Source organism: Hevea brasiliensis, chromosome 16, assembly GCF_030052815.1.
Source record: "Hevea brasiliensis isolate MT/VB/25A 57/8 chromosome 16, ASM3005281v1, whole genome shotgun sequence".
Classification (NCBI taxonomy): Eukaryota; Viridiplantae; Streptophyta; class Magnoliopsida; order Malpighiales; family Euphorbiaceae; genus Hevea; species Hevea brasiliensis.
In genome coordinates, this window is record NC_079508.1 from 62,650,289 (window position 1) to 62,663,476 (window position 13,188).

Here is a 13,188-nt window from a genome sequence, read left to right on the forward strand (position 1 = left end):
TCTCTCTGTAACCTAGATTTCGGTATATAAAAACTATATATACAAAAGTGTATGTAGAGGCACTAATGGAAGGGCAAGACATGAGATGATCAGTTTCATGGTGCAATTGCAGATCTTCGAGTACAAATGAAGTGCCCTAATAGCGATGGAGGGCAAGAATTGCTTTGCCATAGCGAGCGATTGGCGACTCGGCGTCCAGCTTCAAGCAATCGCTACTGATTTTCAGAGAATCTACAAAGTCCCCGACAGGCGCTTTCTTGGTATATCCGGCCTAGCAACCGATACTTAAACTCTGTATATTCACTCATCTTTACTTTTATTTTTATCGCCTCTCTATTAAATCTTATGAGTTTGCATTGTTTTGGCTCCTATTGTCGTGTGTGCTGGCTTTTTGGCGGGTTTCTCTTCATTTTGCTGTATGTTTGTTTTTCAAGGGTTAGGAATGTGAATAATATGTAGGTATCAGTGGTACCAGTTGCAAGAAGAGAGGGACATGGAGCCTCCTTTATGAGAAAAGTTTGTAACTTACATAATTCCGTTTGAACTAGTTCCATTTGAAGTCTTCTTATAGCACAACTGGTTTGCATGCACGGAAATAAATGAAGATGTTACTCTTTCTCAGGTCTGGTCCCTATTTCTGCCAGCCTGAAATTGCAGGATTGAGTGATGAAGACAAGCCATTCATTTGCACAATGAAAATGGATACAATTGGAGCCAAGTTTGTTAGATTTCTTCTCTCTTTTCATTATTTGGAACTATAGGGTAGACGTGGCTATGGTGATGGTCCGGTTCAAAACACAACTGTTCCAACCTGAGACTGAAATCGGATCAAATTGGTCAAAATAGATTTGATCAAAACTGGTTTTTAACTGGGTCAGAACCAGTTTGATTCAAAACTGCATTTTTTAGAAAATAAAATGTTTGAAAAACCTTAACCGAACAGGAACAGGAACGTAATCGGAGGGGACCTTTTGTTTCACTTTCTGTACCCTGAACCTTGAACAAAAATCGCCTGTTCCAACCCAATGGCCACCCACCCCTGTAGGCTAGACTTGGCCATGTTGATGGTCCGGTTCAAAACACAACTGTTCCAACCTGAGACTGAAATCGGATCAAATTGGTCAAAATAGATTTGATCAAAACTGGTCTTGAAGTGGATCAGAACCAGTTTGATTCAAAACTGCATTTTTTAAAAAATAAAATATTTGAAAAACTTTAACTGAACAGGAACAGGAACCATAACCGGAGGGGACCTTTTGTTTCAGTTTCTATACCCTGAACCTTGAACAAAAATAGCCTGTTCCAACCCAAGGCCACCCACCCCTACTAGAGAGGTCTCAACATGCAGAGTTCTTATTGAACTTGAATGTGCTAGCGTCCATAGACGATGCCATCATTGGTCTAGTTTGTTTTCATAATAGATTGCAAATATGTAAGAACATTCATTCTAGTTTATTTAATGGCAGTTTGCAAATTTCCTACTGGGTTTTTGTATTAGGGCCAGAAATAATTGTTACTTTCTGGGATATTTCCTTGATGCTGCGGCGTCTTGTTTCACCTCACATTTTGTGTGAAACCTGCAACTTGGGAGGGAAACTAGGAAAGCCACTTATGGGACATTCTTGGATTTTTTTTTTTCAATATTATTGATTTTGGTAGGAATGCCAATGAATTATACTTACTGACTGTTGGTGGACACAAGCTTGTTTTATTGACATCATTGTTTGTGATGTTTTTAACATGTAATCAGCATATGGAGTTTTACTAAATAAACTGATGGATTTTCTCTTATTTTAAATTCTGAACAAATTTCATCAGATTTTTGGTAACCTCTTGTCATACTGAAATTATGTTACTTACATTTTTGTTCCTTAAATGCAGAATTCAGCAAAAGTCTTTGTTGTTGCTGGCACAGCTTCAGAGTCACTTTATGGTGCCTGTGAAGCCATGTTCAAGCCTGACATGGTTAGTTTACAGTACGTCATTTTTCTGTTTTCTAGTTCATATTGCATAGAATGCCAACAAACTGGTTTATGTGCCAATTATTCTACGGGGTTATAATATTGGCTCCAGTAGAATCTATTCTCTTGATTTAGAGTGTTTGTCTACCTTGAATAAGAAAGGCAAAGTGCCCAGGGGTGAGCTATTGTGTGTGTGTCCATAGCAAAAAACTTAGAGTGGACCCATCTGTAAGTGGGCGATCCTTCGGGATTCCATATTGATTACGGATAGATGTGGATGTGGATGTGGACTTATAAAGGTTAGCGCCAGTGTAATCAAGAGCGATTGGGTGCTTAGTCTAGGCAAAATCCAGCTACCTCACTTAGGAAGCTTCCATACAAGGCGCCTTTGATTAGGCGTTGCCTAGGCATCCCTGGGCAAGAAATTAAAGAAAAAAAAGGTTAAGAAAGAGAAAAGTTTATTTGATTTGTTTTTACTTTTTGGCATCTACACGATGACTAGAGAATTAAAATTTGAGTTTGCATGTTGTAATGAATGAAATTGAACAATGCATATAGAATTTTAAATTATATTATATGCTTTATGGTTTTTTGCTTTAACATTTTGTTTAATTAGAAGAATATTTTTTATCTTAAAGTTTAAAACATATAATATATCATGAAATATAAATATGAAATTTGACAGTTTATTGATTGTGTAATATGTTAGACCTTTTTTTATATTATATATTTAATTATTTATTATTTTAGAATAAATTAGTGTTTCACTTCACTCCAGCGAGCACCTAGTGCGTTGGGCGATAAAGAACCTTCTTGCCTTAAGGGCGCCTAGCGCTTTTGATAGCGTTGGTTAGCATTATTTAGTAAAATTATCCTGATTTTACTAAAGAGCATGTTTATTCTTTGAATCCTGTATGTGTGTCTACCATCGAAAAAAAAAAATCTATTGATTTAGATTTTAAAATGTTACTATAAACAACTAGGAAACAGGGATGCGTTGCCAATAAGATCTTATATACTTATGGCTTGTGGATGATCAGCGTTACTTTGTGTCAAATAGCGGAAAGCATGATTAACACACACACTCTCTCTCCTTCACTTTTCGTCGGGAACCTGAGGAATCATCTGAAACTGTGTCTCAACTCTCAAGCGCTGCTGTTGAAGCACACTTGCTGACTTGAAAATTTTCTGTTCTTCACCCTTATTTTCCACGAGTTTCTGTATTCATGCCTACAAGTTTTAACTGGTAATCGCGTTGTAATAGTTGTGGATGGGAAATTGTTCCCTTCTGGCATTCACTGGCAATTGGTGTCAGTCTGGTACTCACATTTTTAATGTTATGCTGCAGTTCGCTACCGAAGTTAGAGAATTTTGAGTAGAAGGATGGATTGACTACTGTTTATGAGGCTGAAGGCCAGCCCATTTATAATCAAGGTTAGGCTACCAGTTTTTAGATATTGTCAACGATGGACTTGAACGTGAGCTATCTGGTTTCTTTATTAATGAATGCTTGTTTTCTGTAACTTAAATGTGAACGATTTGGTTTCTTTGTTAACAATAAGCATATAGTAAGTACATCCCATAAATATTTTTTTTATGAAATCATTCATCACATGATTCAAGAAAGAATTTTAAGCCTTTTATTAATCTCAATTTTCCATCAAGCTCTAAGTTGCAAAAGATAAGTACAATGATTGTAAATTTGATTTTATAGAAGAATGAGTTTAATAACTATTAAATTATAATTTTACATCTAAATTTATTTATTTATTATACACACTTTAATTAATTTTACATGGACTTTGATATGAATATTTAATATAATTATTGTTAAACTCATTTTTAAATAAAGTCAAACTTATATTAGATGTAGTCTTATTTTTAGGCATCCCAATGGCAGACATTAACCTGTTAACCCTAGCTAATTTTTCAGTAATATGCTAGTCAATGAAATTTGCCTTTTTTTACTGCCTAGTTTAGAATCAAAGAGTGGATGTTGCACAATTCTGATTTTGGCACTGTAACTCGCAGGATTGGTGCAAAAACTCTCCAATACAAATGGAGTTTATACCTTTGAACCTTTATCAGCTATTACTATGTACCAACCAGAAAACCGTTTGAAGTCGTTTCTTCATGGCAAAACAAGTTACATTTAACCATCCAAGAAAGAAGCTACAGGTACGCATTTACAATGTCGATAGCCATTTTAAGTATCATCCTTGATTTTGGGCAACTACGCCACTCCCAAATTAGACATAAGCTTGTGACATTTCACATTATTGACAAAAAGAAACAATCCTTCACGCACTTCATGAGGAACCCCCCCTGCAATCCCATAAGTCCATCACAATTTCATCAACCAACACTTGAAGTATATCCCAATCCATTTGAGCGCCAGTTTCAAAAACTTCAATCTCAAAATCCGTCCATTTTCCCAAGGAATAACTCATTTCCCATTCTATTATTTGGTCTGGAATCATGCCAGCCAAATTTGTCCATCTTCTGGCTTCTTTCCCAACCTCTTCAATCAGCATTTCTGTATTCATGCATAAGGGGACTCTTCTCCATGCTTTGAATCCGGTGTTACAGTACCTGCTATATTTTGAATCTAAGCATTCTATCACACAATCAAAAAGAAACCTTCTAACTTGACTATCTTTGCTACCCTCCTTGCTCTCCTCAAACCCCAGGCAAGTGAAGTTTGTCCACAGGGCTCCAGCAACAGTTTCAAGTTCATCAAAAAGAATGGGACATATAAGGAAACTTTTCGTTCTATCTGAATTACGTCGAGATGCGGTTCCAAACAACAGTTCAGCATTCAAGATAACTTCCTTGGCATAGGTGAGCCTGCTACCTGTTAATCCACCGCCAGCAAGACTGATGCTCTGTAATATCCTAGAAATAACGTTAAGAAGATCGGTCACCATTTTGTAACACATACACCCATCATTTGTAGAGGTTGCAGAATCCAGAAGGTCAGTGTCGGTTTCTATTGGTTGTAGCTGATCATACGAGTAATCCATGGAGTCATAAAGCAGCCTACGCCCTGGCATCGCAAAAAAAAAAAGAAAAGAAGAAATATGTAAAGACTGCCAACATTATATGAAAAAAAGAACATACACAAATTACATTTGTTAGTGAAGAAACAAAACTTTTGCATTGCAGAAAACTGTTTGTAAAGAGTTTCGCTGCATTTAATCACCACTACTTGTTAAGTTTATTTGATTGCGTTCCCATAAAGTTGAACTTCCTAACCTGAACTATCATCCAGACTGCTAGAAATGCAACTGTCATTTGAGAATGAAGCTTCGAGAACAGATCCAGGACTCAAGTGGTCACCATCATGTGAAAATCCAACTGAAGTCCCTCCAATCCTTCCTACAGTCTGAATAACAACACAAAGCACACTTTTCAGAATTAAATAGTAGCGCGGCACATTATACCAGTCCAGAGCACACCACCAGATTCTGAAGGATGAAGCAGAAAAGTAGTTTAATCACAAATGCTAGCCAATCGTAGAACAATGATGCAAAGATGAGATCACCAAAGAATTTTACCCTCATAAAGGTGAAAGCCCTATCGGGCCAGTAGAAGGATAAATTTCAGGATATGTTTAACGAAGTGGTAACCAATGCATTTAATTTGACAGTAGGGTCACCAGTTACAAAACAACAATTCCATCTATGACGATCCCAGCCAGGTGTAAGATGCTAATTGTCAATTGAACTACCTACAGGCCCCATCTGGTACATGAGCATTTAACTTAAAATTTCTACCCCAAAAAGTACTGCATCTAAGTATTAACAATAAATATTCCTAACAACAAGTCGGCAGATGCCCAACTGAGAATAAATTTCAAACATCTTATCTGTGATTTTGAAATGTCTTATTTGACAAAATTGACAGCTTTGAAAATAAAGATACCAACCGATGAGACATTAAATCTCACTATTCAAACCGGAGTAAAACCAGATATCAAACAAGAAAGAAAAGTTGTTGCACCCTTTCATTTCTACACCATCTTCCAATCTCAACTGTGCTATGATAATTATCTTTCATCTTTGTTATACTCCATTCTCATTATTTAACTACACACACCCAGAGTAAGCACCAGAATCAGCATTCTTACTTCGAACATGCACGCTAAAGTAGTTTAATTGCCATAAGATTTATTGACAACAATAGTAAACACAATACAAATCTTCACATATTTTCACAATTTCTCTTTAACGTTTTAACAAGCCTCTAACCAAAGTATAGAAATACAGAATCTAGATAACTAGAAAAAGGAAGCACAAAGATGATGGAAAGGAAACCAACCTGGGAAGTTGTTTCTGCACTGAACATATGATCATCTGGAGAAAAATGCTGTTGTGCAGTTAAAGCTGATATTAGCTCTTGTAGAATCATAGCAGTTGATCTCTTCGGGTTATTACCTCCATTTGTTAATTCATCCTCTTCTTGAGAGGTTAGTTCCTTTAATTTTTGCTCCAAAAGTGCCCCTAAAGTATCTCCTCTCAATGGCAATTGCCTTTGCAAAGATGTTCTTTGGTGAGAAGCATTCTTATCAATGTGATCACTCGTCTCTTTCCGACCCGGGGAAATGAAATTTTTATGCCTCAATGGGGAATTAAATGTAAAAGATACGACATCATTGTCCTTATTGCCATGAGTTCTATTACCTTCACCCGGAACAGTTGATCTGGTTTTGATGCACGCACGGTCTGCATTGTGAGCATTATGCTCCAATTCTTTTCCACTCACAAAATCACACTCAACGTTTTTCTGTCTCATAGCCGTTGAACTAACAAGTCCGGTACTATCAAATTGTGGATTAAGGTTTACAGTCCTCCGCTTACGTACTGGTGTCCTTAACTGCGACAAGGAATCATCTCTCCTGCTGCAAAATCTTCTCTCTCTATCAACCATGTAATTATCTGCCTTGGTGGACACCCTTGCCCTGGTGCGACCACTTAAATTTCTGTTCAAAGCAACAAAATCTTTGGCTCCAGTAATAGCATTGGCAGCTGAAGAAGCTCTCTGGCTTTGCAGGTTGTTTAATTTGGCTTTTGGTGGAATTCTACCCTTACCTACTGAAATCTCATTTCGGGTCGCAGTCCTTTCCCTGAAAGCAATAGAAGACTGCTCATCCTTTTGAGGCCTGCACTGCTGACTTTTCAATTGCCGTGGCACTTGACCCTCTGAAGACACAGGTTCGCTACAAGCCCGCATGTTATCTAGTCTTTCAGCAGCAGTAGATAATTGAACATGATTTCTCTGATAAGCTACATCCCTTCCTTGTTCAGGGGAGGAAATGGGAGGCCTTGGCTTGATCCTTTCCAACCCCTGCAAAGAGTTATTTGCCACATTTGCAGCTGAGGATAGACAAACAAATGGCTGATCCTCCACAGGCGGTCTTGAATCCACTACATCGGGCAAATTACCACAATTTTTGCAAGAAGACTGCCCCATCAAAGACTTATCCACATCCACATTATAGTTGACATCATTTCTTTGCTGTTTCAGTAAATCTGGTGACCTGACTCCCAATCTCATTCCATCCATCGAAACTTCATTCTTCGGAATATAATTCGTAGAACTTGAATAATTAATAGCACATTTTGCTCTATTGGTAGCTTGCAACCCAGGTTCCAAAATCCGAGTAGCAGCATCAATTAACCTGGACGCCCTAGACAAATTCCTGGAAGACGATATCCTAGGACTCTTCACTGATGAAGCAAGCTTGGGATGATGATGTTTTCTTCCTCTTGACAATACATTCCTGATTTGCAAAGCTTCAGCTCCAAACCTAGTCACTGCCGTTCTCTCAAACTGGCCTGTCTTTTGAAGCTTTGGAGGCCTAGATTCAACCTTAGTGCTTCCCTTCTCCAAGTTTAGAAGTTCAATATCAGACACACTATTACAGTTATCAAATTTCTCTTCTTTAACTTCACAAGGAGGAGAATTTGAAACTTTTTTGTGCTTATCTCGATGAACTGCTGGTAAAGATTCAAGACCCATAAGCCTAGCAACCAAACCGGCAGCTCTCATTTCGTGCTTTGGCTGTGCACTATCACTACGGTTCCCATTTTTCTTTACATTCGGGAACCCCTTGCTGTTCTCATCGGCAATCTACACAAGTCAAAACACAAGCATGAGTACCCACAGGTTCCATTTCATGTACAAAATTAGCTGTCACTAAAATGCATAATAAGCAAAGAAAACAATGCGCTACCAAATGAGATTTGGTTTTGGGCATCTTCTCATCCCCTCCAAACTTTTTTGACGATTGCTTTGCACCAGCTGAAAAAAATGAAATAAGCAACAGAAAAATCAATCAGTATTATAATTTGTTTGAATGGGTACTTCCTATAATCGTGTGCAGTTTTGAGAGAGAGAAGAAACCTGGAGGAAGCAATTTCCTGGAGAAGAGCTTTCTCTTGGCAAATCTTCGGTTCCAATCCAAAAGCTGAAAGAAAATGCCCACACAACCACCAGGTCTGTGTGGCCGTTTTTCCGTTATCGCCAGACACGATGTCGTTTGCCCCGTGGATTCATTCATCTCTCCAAAGTCAAAACCAAGAAGGAAGGAGGAGAAGAAGACGAGTGACTAAGATCACCAAAACCCGCAAAGCAAAAATCCTGAGAATTACTTTGTTAAACCCAAAAACGCTCAAATCTCAAGTCCAAATCCACTCCATTTTTCAAAAAAAAAAAAAAAGCGAAGAAATCTCGACAAAATCCATGAGAAAATCCCAGGTTGCCGAAAACACGCAAAGAAAAACACAATGTAGTAGAGCTTACTCCCAAACCAGAGCAGAGAAAAAGGAAACCACGGCAGAAAACAGAAGAGCCGTACAATGATACAATGGGAAGGAAAAGGACGGCACAGAGGAACAAACGTCGATCCAATGATGCGAAAGAACTGGGAAGAAAGAAAATGTAGCCAGAGCTTTATTAGCTTTGTAGGTACCACATGTCTTAACGCAAAGAGCAAGTGATTCTCTGTTCAACAGGATGAGATGATGATGGTCAAATCAAGAGCGTGAAAAAAGCAATAATGGAGGGGAAAGGAAAGAATCATAAGATTGGATGGTATTAGTGCAAAGACCTAGAAAATGTAGCTCGAGGAAAGAAATAGGATGATGAGGAGCCTGCCATTTTACCAGAACAGAGAAAGAAAGAAAGGCGAAACGATAAAAGGTTCTGCTGCTCCAGCAGTGAAAGAGGCTGCTTGTTTTCTCGAGGAGAGAAGAGAGGAAGCCACGCGCACTCATGCAGTGAAATCTGGGAGTGATGAAACATGAAGATTGAAAGTTGAGACTCTCCAGACTGAGAATAAGACAATAACTATGTTTTGTCTTTTCTCTTTCCACACTCGCGCGAGTACACTAATTAACGATTCCTCGCTCCTCACAGACACCGTATTTGCCTATTCCAGCAGTCCAAGCTTGTCTGTCCTTAGTTATAAGTAAGAAATTATTTCAATCTAAACATCCAAAATTTGAGATAATATAATTGATCCACATGCCAAATATACGGTCTTTTTATATTTTTTTATTTTAAATATTTTTTTTTTAAAAGGAAAATAAGTTGTCAATGTTTAAATATAAGACTTTCCAATCAAATGCCAAAAATAAAGAACTAGCAACCAACACAAACATCAGAAAGAAAAAAAGAAATTTGTTTTTGTCTGAACTCACTCTGGACTACATGCATAAATAGCCGTAGCCTACATGTTTTGAAGATTTTAGCAGAAGATGTGAGGAGTTGGTTAAAAAGTAAATAAATCAACTATATTGTAAGTTATAATATGACAAATAAAGAAGCAAGTATTGTATTGTATTGTATTGTATTGTTGATCAGGATCAGATGTTAAGTGGAAGTTGACATTAAAGAAATCATGTTCATGTGGAAAGTTGAAAATGAAATTCATTAGTTGCTTTTTGTCATTAGATGCTAAGGAAAACTAAATGAAAAGGTGAAAGTGCAATAAAAAAAGTGAAGAAAAATCAGCACTTTTTGTCTGATTTCGTTGAGTGTACTCATATGTCTCCTGATGCTTGCCAACCTTTTTTTTTAGTAGCGTATGCCTATACCATTTTTTTTTTTTATTAATATATAATTATTTCAAATTATAATATATATATATATATATTTAAATCACTTATCGATAAATCAACTAATTGTTGGTAATTTTTATATGAAGTGAATGCTGAATCTTTGATCTTTGGTGTTGGCAAAATGATTTATTAACGAGTTTTTAACTTAAAAATTTGAGTTTTAATTATAGTTAATTATTAAAAAAAAATAGTTTTTAAAATTGAAGAATGGAAATGGGCTGCGCTCAAAAGAAAGAGGAACATTTTCTAGGTATGGTATGGGCCAAACTTAACGTGATGACACAGCAAGTTGGAGTTTATTGATAAATATAATATTAATAAGTTGGATCCACGTGAGTTTCCCTGGACCATGGACCCGCCCGGCAAGGGTTGTATTAATCCAGGTGCGGTCTTGTCCATATTGTTAAAGTCGAGGTTCAGTGGATTAAGGCCACATTATCATGCCAGATTATTTAATATTTTTTTATATTTAATGAATATTATATATATTTTTGTTTAAAATAACCGAAGTATTAATAAGTACATATTTTCAACAATACTTTTATCATTTATAAAATTATTAATTTTGTTATTTTAAGCTATTAAATAAATATTAACATTATTAAAAAAAATAAGAAATGGAATTTGAATTTTCCGCACGCTTTTAAGAAAAGAAAGGGAAGTATTGGCTAGAGTAATTGTAGCGTAGCCAGGCAGTAGTGGGGCGAGGAACTTGGTAGTTTTGGTTGGTTGATCCATTGACCATTATGCTCGTGCACTTTTCTTTCAACTTCTAATTATCTTGTTGCTATTTGACCCCATATATAATTACTAAAATGTATTCAATAAAAACAAAAATAATAAATAAATTTTTTCTATTTTAAAATAATGCCCTTTTGACTATTTAAGAAAATTTTCCTTTTTCTTTTAAAATGATAAAGGGAAAAAAAAAAAAAAGGCTAACTAAAGAAAAACAGAAATAGAGTTGTAACAATTGTTTGGTGTGCATTTATGTGTATGCCAATTATTTGCACGTAAAATTGAAAAATAACTATTGTACCAAAAAAATAATTGAGGTGAGCCAGCCAACCAAAGAGGTGCGGTTAGCAAAATGTCAATGCCAATTGCAGAACCCCAGAATTACAAGAACAGAGGAAAGTGCCAAAAGCCAAATAATTTAGTTGAAAACCTTTAGCTTTGTGAGGCATGGAATTGGAACTATTACCCAACTTGCAACAATTTTTACTGAGAAATTTTAGGGTAATCTTATTTTTCATGAAGTCAATTGTTTTATTAATAATTATTATTAGATATAATTTTATTTTTCATGAAGTCAGTTGTTTTATTAATAATTATTATTAGATGAATTTTATTAAATTTTAATTTAATAATAAAATATATAAAATACAAATAAAATTAGTTAAAAATTAAAGTAACAATAAAAGACACAAATTTTTACTAACCAGCAGCGATAAGGACTTTTCTAATTTCTAAGCCTTCTTGGCCTTGCTTTCTATATATCCCCTTGTTTGACATTATTATGACTATCTTTATTGAAAAAATATATTTTATTTAAATGTATTAATTAAATATTATTTAAAGTTAGTTTAAAATTAAATTTAATATTTTTTAACAATAAGTTTAAAATTAAATTTAATATTTTTTAACAATAAAAATTTTAAAATAATTAATTACTTTGGTAATACTATTTAAAATAATACTTTCAAAAATGACTTCTATCCTCTTAACATCAACTTCAAAACAGAGCCTATGTATCATGTTTATAGAGAGAGATTTACCGTTTCCTTTTTTTTTTTTTTTTAATTTCAACCTTAAAATTTTATAAAAGATGAAAATTTTTGAATTTAAAGCCATTCGGCATTGAATATGATTAATATCTAATTTAATTACGGTGGATTAGGTGTTGCATTTTAGTTTATTAATGAGATCAAGATTGAGTTATTTATTTATTTATTTTATTATACATAATAATAAATAATAAGAGCACAAAGAGTTTTTACCATAATTTTATTTTTTCTCAAAGTAGATTTTACTATGATTTTTTTTTCCTTTTGATTACAATTATTATAAAAGAATTAATATATAATTTAACCAAAAAAATAAAATAAAAAAACCATAAAAGAGATCAATAGCGTAACTCACCCATATATGAGGCCATATTGGGTTTGCCTTGATGGGCCAATTGCTGTGCAGATTTAAAGGATCAAACGAGCCCAACTTTGACAACCGGGTTGCTCTATTCTTTTATCTATTTTATCATTCAGCAGCCTAATATTTAATGTACTTATCAATAATATCCATAATTCAGGAAGATTTTGAAGGCATTACTGTATTCCAGATATTTTCTCCTTTGGAAGGGCCAATTCTTTAAGCCACTGATGATATTTTCATCCCATTTTGATGTGAATATTTTTACATAAATTCAATGAAAAGTTACTATCTTTAAACTGGAAGTAATCATTTTCTTGATTTTGACAGGACGGATCTTCCCATTTGTAAATACAGATTATTCATGGTTAAAGAAATGCTTATGATTTGCTTCATTGTGCTTGCTTGCAATATTCTTGATTCCCTTGGAGATCTCATGCCTTGAATCTTTATCAGTCGTAGATTCAACAAATGTACTTAGAGGTGGGCATTGGGCAATGTGATTGAAATATTGTACTTCTTGTGAAGGAGCAATAATCTTTTTCTTGATTTCAACAGGAAGGATCTTTCCATCAACCAAAAGCTCGTCAGGAGATGAACATTAATCTCAATGCAGTGAAAACAGACGTCCAAATCATTGCTCGAACCAAAGTTTGGTGAGCACGATTGGAATTGGGGATATGTTGGAATGCTGTCCGTTTGACGAAGAGTCTACGACTCATGCTGTGCTGGGACTACCCGACCATAATTTTGCAGCCGTTGCTTGCCAATTTTCAGCAAAAAGTGCAAACAGGCATTCAAAGAAATTATATATAGAAGAACGGGACAAAAAATTAGAATTTAAATCCAAAACAATCAATAATCAAAAAAGGAAAAAAACATAAGACTTGTATTTTTCTTGGAAATCCTATAATTCTGATGTGGTAGTTGATATTGAAATCAACCTTAAAATGGAC

General features: G+C 35.2%; 2 protein-coding genes across 2 annotated transcripts; one reads left to right on the forward strand and one right to left on the reverse strand.

The window, feature by feature from the left end:
- The first annotated feature begins 145 nt into the window (after positions 1–145).
- Positions 146–3,037, forward strand: LOC110637860 (proteasome subunit beta type-3-A-like). The gene is made up of 6 exons (XM_058138460.1): positions 146–260; positions 460–520; positions 623–718; positions 1,660–1,726; positions 1,882–1,965; positions 3,002–3,037. Exons 1-6 carry the CDS (start codon positions 146–148, stop codon positions 3,035–3,037), a joined length of 459 nt encoding a protein of 152 aa, XP_057994443.1.
- A 1,023-nt stretch (positions 3,038–4,060) lies between these two features.
- LOC110637859 (uncharacterized) lies at positions 4,061–9,265 on the reverse strand. Its single transcript, XM_058137666.1, has 6 exons — positions 8,766–9,265; positions 8,367–8,603; positions 8,197–8,264; positions 6,282–8,093; positions 5,217–5,346; positions 4,061–5,007 (listed from the first exon to the last, which is right to left on the reverse strand). Exons 2-6 carry the CDS (start codon positions 8,521–8,523, stop codon positions 4,271–4,273), a joined length of 2,904 nt encoding a protein of 967 aa, XP_057993649.1. The 5' UTR covers positions 8,524–8,603; positions 8,766–9,265; the 3' UTR covers positions 4,061–4,270.
- Positions 9,266–13,188: the final 3,923 nt, after the last annotated feature.

What these genes read in the sequence shown, in the direction of transcription:
- LOC110637860 (XM_058138460.1), top strand. Translation starts at nt 146, where the DNA reads ATGGAGGGCAAGAATTGCTTTGCCATAGCGAGCGATTGGCGACTCGGC. An exon ending in ATGGATACAATTGGAGCCAA is followed by an intron (nt 719 to 1,659) that starts GTTTGTTAGATT and finishes TGATTTTGGTAG; the next exon opens with GAATGCCAATGAATTATACT. An exon ending in CCATGTTCAAGCCTGACATG is followed by an intron (nt 1,966 to 3,001) that starts GTTAGTTTACAG and finishes GTGGATGATCAG; the next exon opens with CGTTACTTTGTGTCAAATAG.
- LOC110637859 (XM_058137666.1), bottom strand. Translation starts at nt 8,523, where the DNA reads ATGAATGAATCCACGGGGCAAACGACATCGTGTCTGGCGATAACGGAA. An exon ending in CCAAAACCAAATCTCATTTG is followed by an intron (nt 8,094 to 8,196) that starts GTAGCGCATTGT and finishes TGACTTGTGTAG; the next exon opens with ATTGCCGATGAGAACAGCAA. An exon ending in GTGCAGAAACAACTTCCCAG is followed by an intron (nt 5,347 to 6,281) that starts GTTGGTTTCCTT and finishes GTTGTTATTCAG; the next exon opens with ACTGTAGGAAGGATTGGAGG.